The 19,435-nt window shown below is 42.7% G+C and overlaps 1 protein-coding gene across 1 annotated transcript in view; it reads left to right on the plus strand.

Moving 5' to 3' along the window:
* Positions 1 to 19,435, plus strand: part of col4a3 (collagen, type IV, alpha 3) — a 112,084-nt gene that overhangs the window by 55,976 nt on the left and 36,673 nt on the right. Inside the window, exons 17-23 of the mRNA XM_046297829.1 lie at positions 6,689 to 6,742; positions 7,165 to 7,206; positions 7,676 to 7,757; positions 8,119 to 8,154; positions 12,115 to 12,279; positions 12,881 to 12,973; positions 17,577 to 17,672. Of these exons, the coding sequence (XP_046153785.1) occupies positions 6,689 to 6,742; positions 7,165 to 7,206; positions 7,676 to 7,757; positions 8,119 to 8,154; positions 12,115 to 12,279; positions 12,881 to 12,973; positions 17,577 to 17,672 (568 nt within the window). The remainder of the gene's footprint in view (positions 1 to 6,688; positions 6,743 to 7,164; positions 7,207 to 7,675; positions 7,758 to 8,118; positions 8,155 to 12,114; positions 12,280 to 12,880; positions 12,974 to 17,576; positions 17,673 to 19,435) is intronic.

Raw genomic sequence — 19,435 nt, forward strand, 5'->3', positions numbered from 1 at the left:
TGTAGCTCATTCAAGGTAATTGGAGAATCCAGTGGGTTCTGGTAGTCTTTAATAGTTGATTCTAAGATTTTAATTTGATCCTGTATATGTTTCTGCTCTTTATTCTTTGTTATAGAGCCAAAAAGATTGGAGAAGTGGTTTACCCATACATCTCCATTTTGGATATATAATTATTTGTGTTGTTGTTTGTTTAGGTGTTTTCCAATTTTCCCAGAAGTGGTTAGAGTCTATGGATTCTTCAATTACATTGAGCTGATTTCTGACGTGCTGTGCCTTCTTTTTCAGTAGTGTATTTCTGTATTGTTTTAATGGTTCACCATAGTGAAGGCGTAGACTCAGGCTTCCCGGGTCTCTATGTTTTTGGTTGGACAGGTTTCTCAATTTCTTTCTTATATTTTTGCATTCTTCCTCAAACCATTTTTCATTGTTGTTCATTTTCTTCGGTTTTCTATTTGAGATTTGGGTTGAGGTCAGTGATAAAGTAGTCTACAGTACTACTGCCAAGAGATGAGCTATACAGTGAGGAGAACAAGTATTTGATACACTGCCGATTTTGCAGGTTTTCCTAGGTCTGTAATTTTTATCATAGGTACACTTCAACTGTGTGAGAGACGGAATCTAAAACAAAAATCAAGAAAATCACATTGTATGATTTAAGTAATTAATTTGCATTTTATTGCATGACATAAGTATTTGATACATCAGAAAAGCAGAACTTAATATTTGGTACAGAAACCTTTGTTTGCAATTACAGAGATCATACGTTTCCTGTAGTTCTTGACCAGGTTTGCACACACTAGCAAGGATTTTGGCCCACTCCTCCATACAGACCTTCTCCAGATCCTTCTGGTTTCGGGGCTGTCGCTGGGCAATATGGACTTTCAGCTCCCTCCAAAGATTTTCTATGGGTTCAGGTCTGGAGACTGGCTAGTCCACTCCAGGACCTTGAGATGCTTCTTACGGAGCCACTCCTTAGTTGCCCTGGCTGTGTGTTTCGGGTCGTTGTCATGCTGGAAGACACAGCCACGACCCACGTCCTGTCCTCTTTGCAGAAAAGCATCCCCAAAGAATTATGTTTCCACCTCCATGCTTCACGGTTGGGATGGTGTCTTGAGGTTGTACTCATCCTTCTTCTTCCTCCAAACAAGGCAAGTGGAGTTTAGACCAAAAAGCTCTATTTTTGTCTCATCAGACCACATGACTTTCTACCCTTCCTCCTCTGGATCATCCAGATGGTCATTGGCAAACTTCAGATGGGCCTGGACATGCGCTGGCTTGAGCAGGGGGACCTTGCGTGCGCTGCAGGATTTTAATCCATGACTGCGTAGTGTGTTACTAATGGTTTTCTTTGAGACTGTGGTCCCAGCTCTCTTCAGGTCATTGACCAGGTCCTGCCGTGTAGTTCTGGGCTGATCCCTCGCCTTCCTCATGAACATTGATGCCCCACGAGGTGAGATCTTGCATGGAGCCCCAGACCGAGGGTGGTTGACCGTCATCTTGAACTTCTTCCATTTTCTAATAATTGTGCCAACAGTTGTTGCCTTCTCACTAAGCTGCTTGCCTATTATCCTGTAGTCCATCCCAGCCATTACACAGCTCTCTGGTCTTGGCCATTGTGGAGAGGTTGGAGTCTGTTTGATTGAGTGTGTGGACAGGTGTCTTTTATACAGGTATCGAGTTCAAACAGGTGCAGTTAATACAGGTAATGAGTGGAGAACAGGAGGGCTTCTTAAAGAAAAACTAACAGGTCTGTGAGAGATGGAATTCTTACTGGTTGGTAGGTGATCAAATACTTATGTCATGCAATAAAATGCTAATGAATTACTTAAAAATCATACAATGTGGTTTTCTTGATTTTTGTTTTAGATTCCGTCTCTCACAGTTGAAGTGTACTTATGATAAAAATGACAGACTTCTACATGCTTTGTAAGTAGGAAAACTTGCAAAATCGGCAGTGTATCAAATACTTGTTCTCCCCACTGTAGGTGTACCTACCATAGGAGTCTCCTCGAAGCCTACCATTGACTATGTACATACCCAGCGTGCGACAGAGCTGCAGGAGTTGTGACCCATTTTTGTTGGTTATGTTGTCATAGTTGTGCCTAGGGGGGGCATATTGGGGAGGGAATGCTGTCACCTGCAGGCAGGTGTTTGTCCCCCTGTGTGCTGAGGGTGTCAGGTTCTTGTCCGGTTCTAGCATTTAGGTTGCCACAGACTAGTACATGTCCCTGGGCCTGGAAATGATTGATCTCCCCCTCCAGGATGGAGAAGCTGTTTTCATTCAAGTATGGGGATTCTAGTGGGGGGATATAGGTAGCACACAGGAGGACATTTTTCTCTGTTAAGATAATTTCCTTTTGAATTTCTAGCCAAATGTTCCTGTTTTGATTAATTGAATGGCGTGAGTTAGGTCTGCTAGAGCAGACCTATCTCACGCCATTAGCATACCCCCTAAAAAATGTGCATACCCCCTGAGTCCCTTCCCTGTTTCACACCTGGTAGTTTGGTGGATGGGACTACCAGCTCTCTGTAACCTAGAGGGCAACAGGTGGGTCCGTCTCCTCTATACCAGGTTTCTTGCAGGATGACAATGTTTGTTTTAGAGGTCGACCGATTATGATTTTTCAATGCCGATACCGATTATTGGCGGACCAAAAAGCCGATACTGATTAATCAGCCGATTAAAAAAAAAAACCATTGTATTTGTAATAATGGCAATTACAACAATAATGAATTAACACTTATTTTAACTTAATATAATACATCAATAAAATCTATTTAGCCTCAAGTAGATAATGAAACATGCTCAATTTGGTTTAAATAATGCAAAAACAAAGTGTTGGAGAAGAACGTAAAATTGAAATATGTGCTATGTAAGAAAGCTAACGTTTCAGTTCCTTGCTCAGAACATCATAACATATGAAAGCTGGTGGTTCCTTTTAACATGAGTCTTCAATATTCCCAGGTAAGAAGTTTTAGGTTGTAGTTATTATAGGACTATTTCCCTCTATACCATTTGTATTTCTTTAACCTTTGACTATTGGATGTTCTTATAGTCACTTTAGTATTGCCAGTGTAACAGTATAGCTTCCGTCCCTCTCCTCACTCCTCCCTGGGCGCGAACCAGCAACACAACGACAACAGCCACCACATCGAAGCAGCGTTACCAATGCAGAGCAAGGGACACAACCACCCCAAGGCTCAGATCGAGTGAAGTTTGAAACGCTATTAGCACGCGCTAACTAGCCAGCCATTTCACCTCGGTCACACCAGCCTCATCTCCGGAGTTGATTGGTTTGAAGTCATAAACAGCGCAATGTTTGACGCACAATGAATAGCTGCTGGCAAAAGGCACGAAAGTGCTGTTTGAATGAATGTTTACATGCCTGCTTCTGCCTACCACCGCTCAGTCAGATACTTAGATACTTGTATGCTCAGTCAGATTATATGCAACACAGGACACGCTAGATAATATCTAGTAATATCATCAACCATGTGTAGTTAACTAGTGATTATGATTGATTGTTTTTTATAAGATAAGTTTAATGCTAGCTAGCAACTTACCTTGGCTTACTGCATTTGCGTAACAGGCAGTGTCCTTGTTGAGTGCAACGATCGAGAGACAGGTCGTTATTGCGTTGGACTAGTTAACTGTAAGGTTGCAAGATTGGATCCCCCGAGCTGACAAGGTGAAAATCTGTCTTTCTGCCCCTGAACGAGGCAGTTAACCCACCGTTCCTAGGCCGTCATTGAAAATAATAATGTGTTCTTAACTGACTTGCCTTGTTAAATAAAGATTAAATAAAGGTGTAAAAAAAATAACATTTACATTTTCACATTTAAAAAAATCATCACCCCAAAATACCGATATCCGATTGTTATGAAAACTTGAAATCGGCCCTAATTAATCGGCCATTCCGATTAATCGGTCGACCTCTAGTCTGTATTACCGATTTCTTTGGTGAAGTCCGGGTTCCTACTCTTTAGGCCAAAGGCAGATGACAGGGTAGCCCACTAGGTTAGAGCGTTAGACTAGTAACCGGAAGGTTGCAAGTTCAAACCCCCAAGCTGACAAGGTACAAATCTGTCGTTCTGCCCCTGAACAGGCAGTTAACCCACTGTTCCTAGGCTGTCATTGAAAATAAGAATTTGTTCTTAACTGACTTGCCTAGTTAAATAAAGGTCAAATATTCCAGGATGATATAGTGAAGGCTTTGTGTTCCATAAAGTGTCCAATGTTGTTGGTTGTGTGGTTTGTCCTCAGGCCAATAAGTGTGAGCAGAGCCTGCTGAGCATCTGGTACATGCCATTGGCTTGGGATAGTGTAAGAGTGGGGGTTGGGCCTGTTTGCCCGCTCACTGCCTGGGCGTATGTGTGACTTCCATGTTGAGGCCCTGTTTGCGGGGGGTGGCGTGCATGGGGTGAGCATGAGGGGCATAGGTCTGATCTGAGGGGGCCTAAATAGGGTGTGGGCATGGTTGATGTGGGGGGGGGTGTTGTTGGGGTGGGGGTGTGGATGTGGCTGGGGGTGCTGTGGTCTGGATGTAAGTCCTCTTGGCGTGGGTCCTCTATGTGTAGGTCAAGGGGGGGGCGGTCTGGGCGGTGTGTCAATTGCTCTGTTGCTCCTGTGTGAAGTGTTGGGGATACGTTTGAGTGTGATGTCCTTTAGAGTCCGGGCAAAGGTGGGCCCTGCTGCCTTGTAGAGGTGGACCTGGACCTAGAGGCTGTTCAAGTCCAGGGTGGAGTGGTGGGCCAGGAAAACATTTGGTTTTGAGGCACAGTCACGGGAAATACTTGCGTTTACCCGCTGTATTGTGGCAGGGTGGAAGTCTTTTCGTGGTAGCAGGGTGGTGATAACCACTTGCGCGTTGGGGAAAGTAGAAGAAGCTTTGTCAATCACTCCCTTCAGTGCTGTGGCCACCCTTTCCTGCTGTGCTCTCAGGTTGTTTGTGCCTGTGTGTATTATTATGTGGCTAGGTGAACCTAGTTGGTCCTTAGACAGAAGGTTTAGGGCGCGTTGGGTGTTTGGACACCAGAGTTTAGACACACTGTGTTTGGGAAAATGTTTTTTTTTCTTGTATATATTTCCCATTTGAGTCCATAAGGAGAACAATCTGTGTCTTGTGTATGTCCTCAATGGGTGTGTGTGTGGCGGGGGCTATCAGGGTGGCTGACTGGGGGGTTACTCAGAGGGGGTGAGAGGCTCTGGGCTTGGGGTTCTTCATTCGTGTGATCTGCTGTTATGTCAACGTTATGGTCAGGGTTTGGTGTGTGGACTGTTCTGCTGTGGTGTCGAGACTTTTGTCGGGTGCAGAGGTGGGTTGAGGTGGGCTGCTTCTCTACGGGGGTGGCCACCTCTCTAGTGGGTTGTTCTCTGTCACACGCCCTCACCCTCTCCTCCAGCAGTCTGATCCTCTCCTCTAGTGCTCTGTTCTTCTCCTGATCCTGCTCTTTCTCATGTTGAAGTTGTCTCACCACTGTCCAGAATGCAGAAAGGTCTCTCTCCACCTCCAGCACTCCGGGTCTGGTGAAGAGAGTGTTGTTGTGCTGGACTGTTGTCTGGGTCTGTGCTGACTGGAGTGTAATCACCTGCTGTTCCAGCTCCACCTGCCTTACCTCCAGCTGGGTAAATGTATCCTTCATTTCAATGAAAGGGTAGTACTCTGTGCTGGGAGGTTGACTTTCCACTGGGCGTGGCTCGTCTGTGGGGTTATATAATGAAGAGGTCTTATCTGACCCGTTCGGGGTGGGGGTATCTTTCTCAAGGGAGAGCTTCTCCTGCTGGGCTAATTCTTTGATTAAGTGGAAGTCCTGCTGAAACTGTTTGGGGTTGCCCTGTACCATTACTGTTCCAGACTTATAGAGATTTATATTAGCTGACTCAGAGTCCTCGTTGTCAAGTATCCTGAGTTTCCACCCCTCGCTGACACCCCCTCTCTTAACAAAGGGGTTGTGTGCTAATATAGCATTGTGCCATTCCAGGGGATGGTTTGTGTGAAAGATAAGGCTGGATGTTGGATGTTCCCATTTTTGTAATAGTCAGCAAAAAGTGTCTCTTGATACTCCATTAGAAGCTTCATTTTGTAATATTTACTTGCCTTATCATTCTTTACATACACAGGGTACTGTATTTTAATTACCTCTGAACAGCGGGAGGCAGCTTCTAAGGCCTCTCCATTTGGTTGGACTGTTTGACTCTCCTGCCATTGTTGGCTTAAAGGGCTTTGACACCTCTCACTTGACACGTCAGTGCTAATTGAAGCTGTATCAAGCTTGGCAGCCTTATGTTAGCATTCAGTCCTTATAAAGTAATGTAGTGTATTTTTCTTATTGGCTTTTGGAAATTAAATATAGTTTCAGACTAAACATTACTCACTCAGTTCCAGGTTGGATGGTGCTATCAGGTTTCTGTTTTCCAGAGAATTTGCTGTATAGAATAATAATCCTTGGTAGTTGTAAACCTTCCAGGTGATTCCGTAATTCCGTCCAAAATCAGGTTGTAGGTTTTGAGTTTTGATTTGAAGTGAGGGTTATGTTGTAGAGGGTAGCATCCTGTATATGTTCCTGACAAAAAAGCCAAGTTTATCCAACTCTAAATGTATATTTTTTTGAGAAAATGCTGAAAAATGCAGGAGCTCATCTGATCATGACCTCTAGCCTCTCTCTCTCTCTCTCTTTCTCCTGTCAGGGTGAGAAAGGTGATGTGGGCTACCAGGGACCTCCTGGAACAGAAGGTTCAATGGTATGTCCTACTGCCTTTAATCGGCTATTGTATCGGTCAGTCAGTCAGTCATACGGGCCTGAATCCTTACTTAAGATCTGTGCAATAATTTTCTGTACGAGTATCGTGCATGGTTAGAGTCAGAGTTTCTGGCACGGATCTCAAGTCAGTATTCCGACCTCAATAATAGACTAGACACCACGGTTGGGGCCAATTTCAATTCAGGAAGTACACTGAAATTCAAATTCCACGTCTCTTTAAATGCTTTTCAATTAGATTTAAATTACATTTTCAAAAATTTGGAATTGGAATTTGGTTTACTTCATGAATTACCTGGAATTGACCCCAACCCTGCCCTACACTCATGTTGAGTATTGCATTCGCTCTATTGTCTTTGTAATGTATATGTGTGGGTCACCCTCTCTGTGGCTGTCTGAATTCAGGGTGACAAAGGTGACCGCGGACCCACAGGTCCTCCAGGGGATGTGAGTGACAATATATTGTTATCATGTTCATATTAGTATCATATCAATAGTTGACAATAGTCAATAGTGCCTTCAATTAGATAACTTAGTTAACATACACAACTTCTGCAAATTTGAAAATACACCCTATTCTAAATTGAGACATTCAATCGCCAACTCTACAATCTCAATGTACATTTGTTGTTTGTTTGTTTTGCTTTTTATGCACTTTTATATTATTTTCTGTAATGAAAAGCGCTATACAAGTTAAAATTATTGTTGTTATTATTATTCCCCATATAGTGCACTGCTTTTTACAAGCACCTTAGCACTTTTCACCACAGATGCAACAGCTCTGGACAAAATAAGTGCACTAAGGGGAATGGGGTGTCATTTGAAAGTCAGCCTACTATACTGTGTATCAATCTGTAACGCTGGTCCCTTGGACTTTGGCTAGTTTTAACCGCTGCTTGTCGTCCTTCACCTACAGTTGATTCAGATCAATGGGAGAATCAAAGGCTTGCAGGGTTTTCCTGGGCCCCTCGGACCCCCTGGCTATACTGGTAATCAAGGTATACCAGCACACTGACAACTAATTACCTATTCTCTATATAGCGCACTACTTTTGACTAGAGTTCTGGTCAAAAGTAGTACACTAATATGGGGAATAGTGTTCAATTTGGGATGCAGCCTATGTTAGACAAATGCACTGTAGACCACTGAGTCTCTCTCTCTCTCTCTCTCTCTCTCTCTCTCTCTCTCTCTCTCTCTCTCTCTCTCTCTCTCTCTCTCTCTCTCTCTCTCTCTCTCTCTCTCTCTCTCTCTCTCTCTCTCTCTCTCTCTCTCTAGTAGAAAGCCGATTAATTCCACTGTCAATTCCAGTGTTATGTTCGATCAGTTGTCAGTAGCTGTACTGTCTCTGTTCTACTCTAGGTGTGATTGGTTTTCCTGGAATGAAGGGGGAACCAGGTAAATATTTTAATCAAATTTTTATTTGTTTCCCATCCATTAGTTTGCTGTTTATCAATGTTACTCTTAGAACTATTGGCCAATTGCAACCAACGGGCAGAACACTCGTATGTTAATGCTGGATTTCTTAAAACACTACTAATGGCAGATTACATGCACCTGTGTTAAGACAAACTTGCTTGCAACCAAAGATCCACAAGAATAAACTAGCAGATCAGTTGATCCAAAGATTGTCTGTTATATTGAAAAGTTAGTCAAGTGACTACTCTAACGGAATGGAAATACATGTCCTCAAAGATAGAAGGTGGAAGGAGGCAAGAACAGGTGGGACCATTCTAGCCAATGAGAGATCAGATACACATGTGAACAACAGACCATAGAGATGGATACAGGACTCATCTTTGTGTCTTTGCCATTATAGCATCTGTGATCTCCTTTTTAAAGTCAAACACATTTTTTTGCTCCTAACTCATAGAAATCCCCACTAAATTGACTACTTTATAATGTCCATGTTAAAACAGATCATATATCTATCTCTGATAACAGGCACAACTCCAATTTAAAGTTGATTTATTTCAAAGTTGCCGAAATGCCACATGCGTCGACTTAAATCAGTGCATTCATAACAACCTAACCATTGCAAAACGTCTATTCGATCAAATAAGCCTCATGTCGCAAATTAAAACTTGTTAAGGCTAGGGTCCTTTTTTCTCAATTTCCGCCTGACTGACGTGCCCAAAGTAAACTGCCTATTGCTCAATTCCTGAAGCCAGGATGTGCATATAATTGGTACCAGTGGAAAGAAGACACTTTGAGGTTTGTAGAAATGTTAAAATAATGTAGGAGACTATAACACAATAGATAAGGTTGGAGAAAATCCAAAGAACAATCAACCTGAATATATTTTTTGGGAGAGCCCATGCTCTTCCAATGGAACGTGTAAAGAAATTAATTATAGCTCCCAATATGCAATTCCTATGCCTTCCACTGGCTGTCAGTCGTCTTTGTTCAAGGTTTCAGGTTTTTTCCAAAACGAGTAAGAAATATGAGTTTTAATACAGGGACACAGACTTGGAAATTTGTGTATGCAAGAACGAAGAGGACACGCACCTGCTAATATCATTTTCCTGTTGAACATACTTCTTTCCGTATGAAATATTATATCTTAATTACGTTTTAGAGTATCTAAGGATTAGATAGAAACGTATTTTGACATGTTGAAACAAAGTTTAGGGGTAGATTTTTCGGAATCCTATCTTTGCCCGTTGAACGAGTGGATTACTCAAATCGATGGCGCCAACTAAACTGACTTTTTGGGATATAAAGAAGGATTTTATCTAACAAAACGACACTACATGTTATAGCTGGGACCCTTTGGATTACAAATCAGATTAAGATTTTCAAAAAGTAAGTGAATTTTTAATTGCTATTTGTGAATTTATGAAACCTGTGCCGGTGGGAAAAATATTTTGATGTGGGGCTCCGTACTCAAACAATCTCACGCCATGCTATTGCTATAAAGCCTACTTTAAATCGGACAGTGCATTTAGATTAACAAGAATTTAAGCTTTCAACCGATATAAGACACTTGTATGTACATAAATGTTAAAAATCCATAATTTTTATGATTATTTAATTGAATAGAGCGCCCACCAGTGTCACTGGAAATTATAGCGGGACGCCTAGCCCAAAGATTAACAATAAAACATTTTGTTAATCGAATTCAACACTCTCATTAGCCTCCATACAAAATTCCTCACTTCGAGTAAAGCCTCTCACTTCGCCTCTTCCTCTCTGGTTGATACCTGGCATTATGTCTAATTTGATTCTAATTAGCATGTTTTAATCAATGAGTAAATAGAGCTGAATATATTGATAAAAGTAATCTTGTCTGGGAGAGATTTACATGGTTATCATTTTATGGCTATTATGACAATGTCCACTGTGAGGCTCTATAGAGAACACGTTGTCTTTTACAATAACAACCTGACCAAGATGGAGCAACAAACCGTGCAGCAAATTTTGTGATATTGGTAGTAGGTAGTTACAGTCGTGTCCCATTGCTGCAACTCCCGTACAGACACGGGAGAGAGCCGGGCGTCCTCCGAAACGCGACCCTGCCAAGCCGCACTGCTCGCTTAACCCGGAAGCCAGCCGCACCAATGTTCGGTGGAAACACCATACAACTGGCGACCGTGTCAGCGTGCATGCGCCCGGGCACGCAGCAAGAGTCACTAGAGCGTGATGGGACAAGGATATCCCAGCCAGCCAAATCATCCCTTAACCCAGTCGATGCTGGGCCAATTGTGACTTTCCTATATGGGTCTCCCGGTCGCAGCCGGCAGTGACGCAACCAGTGATCAAACTAGGATCTGTAGCAACGCCTCAAGCACTGCGAAGCGGTGCCTTAGAGCGCTGCGCCACTTGGGAGGCCTATTCAGTGAATGTTTTAAGGAAGTTATTCAAAAACCTCCAAATAAACTATAATTTCCTTTTCCAGGGTGTTAATAAAAAAATAAAACAAATTTAAGGAACCAGAGTAAAACATTCTCAGAACCTGCCTGCGACCTAAAAATAGAAGTTCCCAGAACAGGAGAAATGTTCATTTCTGTTGACAAAACGTTTAAAGGAAACATGTGGCTTCATTCCCACAACCAATGTGAAACCAAAAACATACATTCCCAGAATTTCCACGGAACTTAATGTGCTAGCTGGAATTTGGCTTGGAGAGTGGCCATAGCAGAGGGGAGGGTTGGGTAGAAGTGTAGATTATGATATTGTCAGCGTAAAGGTGGATTGAAGCATCAGAAAAAGAACACTGGACACTATCAGGGGTTTGGATGTAATGTTTTCACTTCTGATGGTTTGGGAGTGGTCAGTGAAGTATTTGGAGAACCAGCAGAGGGAGCTGTCAGAAAGGCTGATGTCTGAGTTTATTGATGAGGTTGGAGTGGTCAACTGTGTCAAATGCTTTGGAGAGGTCAATGAATAGTGCAGCACAGTTGTGATTTTTGTACAGAGAGGTGAATATGTAATTGAGAACCTTGGTTTTGGCAGTTATGTAGCTGTGACCTTTTCAGAAACTAGACTGGGAACCCAGAGACAATGTTGTTATGGCTCAGGTATTAGGTACACTGGGTGTTTTCTATTTGCTCCAGGAGTTTGGAGAGGCAGGAAATGGATATAGGCCAGTAGGAGTTGGGATCAGTGATGTCACCATCTTTGATCAGTGGTTGAACATATAGATCAAATTCACAAATTCTTCAGCACAACGGCAGATTCATGTTTTAAGTATTACATTTACAATGACTCAATAATTCATGCCTTCTGGGAATGTTATCAAACCCAAAAGTTATGGGCGGAGTTAGAAAGTTGGCTGTCAGAAGTATTACAATGTAAACGTCCTAAAAAAATGTAATACAAAAAATAAATACATTGGAAATGTAAAAGTAATGTGTCCCAAAAATGAGTTTTCCATTCATATAACCTGTTCAATATATTGCCACAGTTTAATTGCTGTCGTAAACGAAAAATGACTTTCAATTGTACTGAATGATTGTCAAATAGTTAAATCACCCCTTAGTCTGCTTGATTACCAGGTTTTATTTGTACTGAAGATAAAACCCTGCAGAGAGCTTTAAAACTTGGGGGAGAAAGTAGGACTAAGTTATCACCGACCTCACATGTAGCTCTGCTTTTAGGGAGCAGGACATTTTGGAAACTATTAAGATCATCTGTGTGGATGATCTAAGCGCACATTAAAAGTTTAACTAGAGACCACCGGGATAAAACAGTGGCCAACAGTGGTTGCCTTTTGCCATAAATTTGTCATGAACAGTGACAAACATACACACACGCATCGTCACACATTGTCATGCATAGCCCTTCATGGTGACGTGGTCCCTTGTACACGTGCAAACACACACACACACCAAACTGATCATTGTATTGTGTTTTCAGGGTTGTCTTTCCCTGGGGCCCCTGGGAATCCTGGTCCCCCTGGTTTAGCTGGGGATAAAGGGGAGAGGGGGGAGCCTGCCCCCTACATAATTGGCCCCCCTGGACCCACTGGCCCCCCTGGAAATGATGGCCCCATAGGCGACCGTGGTCCCCCTGGAATTCCAGGTACATGCTCAACTCACCTGGCCACTTTAGTTCATCCTCAAAAGTCTGACATAATGGTTATTACAAAGCTACCACAATTACTACAGCATTAACTCAGAAACCCTCTGAAGGTGCAGTTAGCTATCTTTTAATATTATGATGCTATACTCTATAATCCCACATACGCAGCAATGCAAAGGGTAAGGCTGGATCTAGGTTTAGTAACTTGTGACCACAATCTTATTCTACTGTAATGTAATTCAAGTCCCTGCATAGCCTCTATCTAACAAAGGTTTAGCAGGGTTAGAGTTAGCTAGTTAGCCTGTGACTACAGGCTCCCATCTCAGAGAGGGTGAAGTATTATTTTCTCCATGAGAAATATGAGAGTGGATTGAACATTTGTCAATGACAAGATTAATCAATTCAACGAGGCATTACGTTGAATGTACATTGATATTTTATTTGGTTGACAATGGTGAAGTATTAAACTCAGAACAACAACTTACTTTCTGCAAATTCAACGAAAATTCCATTGGCGTTTAACGTTAAGTTCATTGCAGTATGATGTTGCTACAATATTCATTCAACATGTTTTTGCCCGGTGGGTTGGATCTTTGCACAGATCTGTTGAGAGGCAACCCTGGACCACCCGGTCCTAAAGGCATCAAAGGCATCTCAGGACAACCAGGAGATAGAGGCGGGTTCGGAGAAACAGGTATTTTCTGTGACAAATACGTTATTCTGTAAAGGGCATTGCAGGAATAAGGATATGGAATTTAATTTAGTTTGCAACTGTCATGTCCAGTAAAAGTTAAGGGTTGGGTCTTCTTGACAAGTGTAACAGTTCATTTTTGCATAGCTTCATGGAAGGTATGTTTTATAGGCTTGTTTACTGTAAAGTGATGTGTTTGTTTGTTTTGACATTTTGCTCTTCAGGGCTTTATGAATAAAATTTAATTTTGACTTGATTGAAGAAGGAAGTAAAGGGGGGTTAGATCAGGGTGCCTTTTGAAAATTTGTCACAAGTGGGTAACCTGCCTCTACCATCCTTTCTATTGGCCAATGTTCAATCACTGGAGAATAAACTGGATGAGGTCCGTTCGCGACTATCCTACCAACGGACATTAAAAGCTGTAATATCTTATGTTTCACCGAGTCGTGGCTGAACAATGACACTGATAATTTACAGTTGCATGGCTTTTCCATGCATCGGCAGGACAGAACAGCTATGTGTGATAAGATGAGGGGTGGGGCTGTGTGTCTACATTTTTTGCGGCCATCTATTTACCACCACAAACCGCTACTGGCGCTAAGACCGCACTATAAGGCCATAAGCAAACAAGAAAATGCTTATCCAGAAGCGGTGGTTCTAGTGGCCGTGGACTTTAATGCAGGCAAACTTAAATGGGTTTATCCTCATTTCTACCAGCATGTCACATGTGCAATCACAGGAAAGAAAACTCTAGACCACCTTTACTCCACACACAGAGACATGTACAAAGACCTTCCACTCCCTCCATTTGCCAAATCTGACCATAATTATATCCTCCTGATTCCTGCTTACAAGCACTAAAGCAGGAAGTACCGGGGCCTGGCTCAATAAGTCCATCAACGACATCCCCACAGTGACCGTACGTACATATCCCAACCAGAAGGCAACATCCGCACTGAGCTAAAGGCTAGAGCTGCCGCTTTCAAGGAGCTGGACACTAATAAGAAATCCAGTTATGCCCTCAGACGATCCATCAAACAGGCAAATCGGCAATACAGGACTGAATGCAAACTATTACGGACTACAAACGGAAAACCACCCGTGTGCTGCCCAGTGACGTCAGCTTACCAGACGAGCTAAATGCCTTTTATGCTCGCTTTGAGGCATGCAACACTGAAGCATGCATGAGAGCCCTAGCTGTTCCGGACGACTGTGTGATCACGCTCTCTGTAGCCAATACGAGTAAGACCTTTTAACAGGTCATAATTCACAGGGCCACGGGGCCAGATGGATTACCAGGATGTGTACTCAGAGCATGCGCGGACCAACTGGCAAGTGTCTTTACTGACATTGTCAACCTCTCCCTGACCGAGTCTTTAATTCCTACATGTTTCAAGCAGACCAGAAAGCTAAGGTAACCTGCCTAAATTACTACCGCCTGTAGCACTCAGGTCGGTAGCCATGAAGTGCCTTGAAAGGCTGGAAACACCTATGTGAGAATGCTGTTTATTGACTACAGCTCAGTGTTCAACATCCTGGACTTCCTGACAAGCTGCCCCAAGGTGGTAAGGGTAGGCAACAACACATATATGCCATGCTGATCTTCAACTAGGGGGCCCCTCGGGGACACATGCTTAGTCACCACCTGTAATCCCTGTTCACCCACGACTGCATGGCCAAGCACGACTCCAACACCATCATTAAGTTTGCTGTTGGCACAACAGTGGTAGGCCTGATCACTGACAACGATGAGACAGCCTATAGGGAGGAGGTCAGAGACCTGGAAGTGTGGTGCCAGGACAACAAACTTTCCCTCAATGTGAGCAAGACAAAGGAGATGATCATGGACTACAGAAAAAGGAGAGCCAAACACGACTCCATTTACATTGACGGAGCTGTAGTGGAGCGTTTCAAGTTCCTTGGTGTCCACATCACCAACAAACTATCAAGGTCCAAACACACCAAGAAAGTCTTGGAGAAGGCACGACAACGCCTTTTTCCCCCACAGATTGTCAAAAGGTTCTACAGCTGCACCATCGAGAGCATCCTGACCTGTTGCATCACCGCCTGGTAAGGCAATTCCTCGGCATCCGACCATAAGGTGCTACAGAGGGTAGTGTGTATGGCACAGTACATCACTGGGGCCAAGCTTCCATCCATCCAGAACATATATACTAGGTGGTGTCAGAGGAAGGGCCAAAAAATTATCAAAGACTCCAGTAGACTGTTCTCTCTGCTACCGCCAAGGACCAAGTCTAGGTCCAAAAGGCTCCTTTACAGTTTCTACCCCCAAGCCGTAAGACTGCTGAACAAATAATCAAATGGCCACCCAGACCATTTGCATTGACCCCCCCCCGCTTTGGTTTTACGCTGCGGCTATTTGTTTTTTATTATCTATGCATAAGCACTTTAACCCTACCTACATGTACAAATTACCTCGACTTACCTATACCCCCACACATTGACTCGGAAGCTACCGGTACCCCCTGTCTATAGCCTCATTATTGTTATTTTATTTTGTTTCTTTAAAACAAAATACATGATTTTATTTAGTATATATATTCTTAACTCTATTTTCTTAAAACTGCATTGTTGGTTAAGGTCAAATTGTATTGGTCACATACACAAGGTTAGCAGATGTTAATGTGAGTGTAGCGAAATGCTTGTGCTTCTACTTCCAACAGTACAGTAATATCTAACAATCTAACAATCTAACAATTCCCAACAACTACCTAATACACAGAAATCTAAAGGGGTGTATGAGAATATGTACATATAAATATATGGATGAGCGATGGCCGAGCTGCATAGGCAAGGTACAGTAGATGGTATAAAATACAGTATATATATATGATATGAGTAATGTAAGATATGTAAACATTATTGAAGTGGTATTATTTACAGTGGCAATGTTTAAAGTGGCTAGTGTGATCCATTTATTAGTGTCCAGAGATCAGGTCTCAATGTGTGCAGCAGCCTCTCTGAGTTAGTGATTGCTGTTTCGCAGTCTGATGGTCTTGAGATCGAAGCTGTTTTTCAGTCTCTCGGTCCCAGCTTTGATGCACTTGTACTGACCTCGCCTTCTGGATGAGAGCTGTGTCATGTTTTGTCATTAATTATCATGTCTTGTCCCTGTGCTTCCCCTTCTATTCGTTTCCCTCTGCTGGTCTTATTAGGTTCTTTCCCTCTTTCTATCCCTCTCTCTCCCCCTCCCTCTCTCACTCTCTCGCTCTCTCTTCTCTCTATCGTTCCGTTCCTGCTCCCAGCTGTTCCTATTCCCCTAATCATCATTTAGTCTTCCCACACCTGTTCCCGATCCTTTTCCCTGATTAGAGTCCCTATTTCTCTCCTTGTTTTCCGTTCCTGCCCTGTCGGATCCTCATCTATAATTCACCGTGCTGTGTCTATGTTTTGCCCTGTCGTGTCGTGTTTCCCTCAGATGCTGCGTGGTGAGCAGGTGTCTGAGTCTGCTAGGTTCAAGTGCCTTCCCGAGGCAACCTGCAGTTCTCGATCAAGTCTCCAGTCTGTTCTCGTCTTTACGAGTAGTATTATGCTTTTTGTTTTGTAAAGTTTCTTACTGGATTAAAAACTCTGTTTTCGCCAAGTCGCTTTTGGGTCCTCATTCACCTGCATGACAAGCTGTGTGAACAGGCAGTGGCTCGGGTGGTTGTAGTCCTTGATGATCTTTTTGGCCGTCCTGTGACATCGGGTGCTGTAGGTGTCATGGGGTACAGGTAGTTTGCCATTATGCAAACCGCACCACCCTCTGGAGAGCCTTGCGGTTCAAGGCGATGCAGTTGCCATACCAGGCTGTGATACAGCCCAACAGGATACTCTTGATTGTGCATCTGTAAAAGTTTGTCAGGGTTTTGGGTGACAAGCCACATTTCTTCATCCTCCTGTGGTTGAAGAGGCGCTGTTGCGCATTCTTCACCACACTGTCTGTGTCGGCGGACCATTTCAGTTTCTCTGTGATGTGTACGCCCAGGAACTTAAAACATTCCACCTTCTCCCTGCTGACCCTTCGATGTGGATAGGGGGTTGCTCCCTCTGCTGTTTCCTGAAGTCCACTATCATCTCCTTTGTTTTGTTGACATTGAGTGAGAGGTTGTTTTCGTGACAACACACTCTGAGTGCCTTCACCTCCTCCCTGTAGGCTGTCTCGTCGTTGTTGGTAATCAAGCCCACTATTGTTGTGCCGTCTGCAAACTTAATGATTGAGTTGGAGGCGCGCATGGCCACGGAGTCGTGGGTGAACAGGGAGTACAGGAGAGGGCTGAGCAAACACCCTTGTGAGGCCCCAGTGTTGAGGGTCAGTGAAGTGGAGATGTTGTTTCCTACCGTCACCACCTGGGGGCGGCCCGTCAGAAAGTCCAGGACCCAGTTGCACAGGGAGGGGTTGATACCCAGGGTCTCCAGCTTGATTAAGCATTTAAGAGTAAGGTCAACTCCAGCTGTTGTATTCGGCGCATGTGACAAATACAATTTGATTTTATTTGAATACATTGAGTTGTCACTGGGGCAATGAGAGCTCAAGTTACTTTGTTGCTTCACTGGCAAGAACCACTGAACAACCACTTCCTCCCTGTCATCATGTCTCTCTTAGGTGAGAAGGGTGATGTCTGTCGACTCTGCATGCACACTAATGTGAGCCCTGGACCACCAGGACCTGCCGGAGAGCCTGGTAGGCCTGGAGATACAGGTAACACCAATACATGAACATAATAACAGCTCTTTTATGCCATGTCATGTCATAGGCCCAGAAGGCCCAGAAGTCTTGTCTGACCAGGTCACATATCACTATGGCCCTGAGTTTTTCCATGTTAGGTCACATGTTCAGGAAAAAGGCAATATTTCCAGTTGTCGACCTATTAGGCTTAGTAGGAGATCAGCCAATCTGGAAAAACTGCTTGAAAAAAACATGTTATTGTTGAAGGCTGTCATCCATGCTAGCTCAAACAATGTTGTGGTGATACACAATGTTTAATTTAGATTTAAGGCTTCCAATCTGGTGAAAATTGATATAATGGAAATAGTAATAGTTTTAGGTCAAATATCTTGCAATTCTTAACAAAAATGGAGTGCATTATCAAACAAAAACACTTAGACTATGGAATGGATACATTAGCAGTTACTTTTTATACATTTATTATGCTTTAAGTCATTCAAATATACAGAAAATATGAATATTCAAATGTGTTCAGCTACTGTTGTGGTCTGTAGCCCACTAAGGACCATTCTCAGATGATTCTCAGAAAACTGCGGGGGAGCCCCTATTGAACCAGGAAAACTTTACCTCGTAAGAATCTTGAGTTTCTGGGCCAGAGATATTGAAACTGTATATCCATTTCTAAGGTGTAAAATATACAAGCAGCCACAGATTCTGACCAAATGTAATGAGTATATCAATACAAACTGACTCTTTCATCATTTATACATATTTAGACTGTGGATTATAGTTACTTTTGGCATAATTATTATGCATTAAGGCTTAAACCATGCATATACACAGGGAAAGCATACTCCATAGTCTAAGTGTTTTCTTAGACAGTGCAATCCCCTCTAACTACTCTGAAAGACACTTCTAAACAATAAGCACTTTACCTTGTGAGGATTGTACATTCTGAGGCGAATGTATACTTAAATATACACGCTTGGAAAATGGCAATTTCCATCAAGACAGTTTACTGGATATATGCTGACCTTAATGACATACGAATACACAGACTTTCTAAAGCATTGGATGCTATTTGTGCTCCAATGGCCTTTCAAGGGGAATTTAGCCACCCTTTACAGTTTTTCAGGATAAAAACACTTCATCCAAGAAAAATCTGTGGTATTCCATAACATATAATATAACAAATGTTGTAATGTCATATTCAATGAGTCCATAAATACTACAAAATAGGCCAAATGACAGGTGGTCATTCTGTAGCTCAGTTGGTAGAGCATGGCGCTTGTAACGCCAGGGTAGTGGGTTCGATCCCCTGGACCACCCATACGTAGAATGTATGCACACATGACTGTAAGTCGCTTTGGATAAAAGTGTCTGCTGAATGGCATATATTATTATTATATTATTATTATATTAAAAGCTGGATGTTTTAAGCCACCCCCTATTCTGGAGGATTCTGTGGAACATAACACACTTTACTTATTGACAATGTGATATACATTATACGGCTACTGTCAAATTAGACAGATATTTAAAAAGTGTTTTAAGAGCTTTCACCATTTTTCTCTGAATGTCAAAAAATATAAAAATGTCACAAAATTGTAATTATTATAATACTTACAAAATCAAATGCCTGTGCTAAGATCTGAATATCAGTTTGACGGAGGTTGTGTGGGTAGGTAGAGGATTCACTCTAACATTCATGAAGGTATGATAGTGAATATGACCAAAGTCAGTGGATGGATAATATCTCCCATTGTAATCATATTTGAAATTACTGTAATCAAGCT

Source organism: Oncorhynchus gorbuscha, linkage group LG14 (genome assembly GCF_021184085.1).
Source record: "Oncorhynchus gorbuscha isolate QuinsamMale2020 ecotype Even-year linkage group LG14, OgorEven_v1.0, whole genome shotgun sequence".
Lineage (NCBI taxonomy): Eukaryota > Metazoa > Chordata > Actinopteri > Salmoniformes > Salmonidae > Oncorhynchus > Oncorhynchus gorbuscha.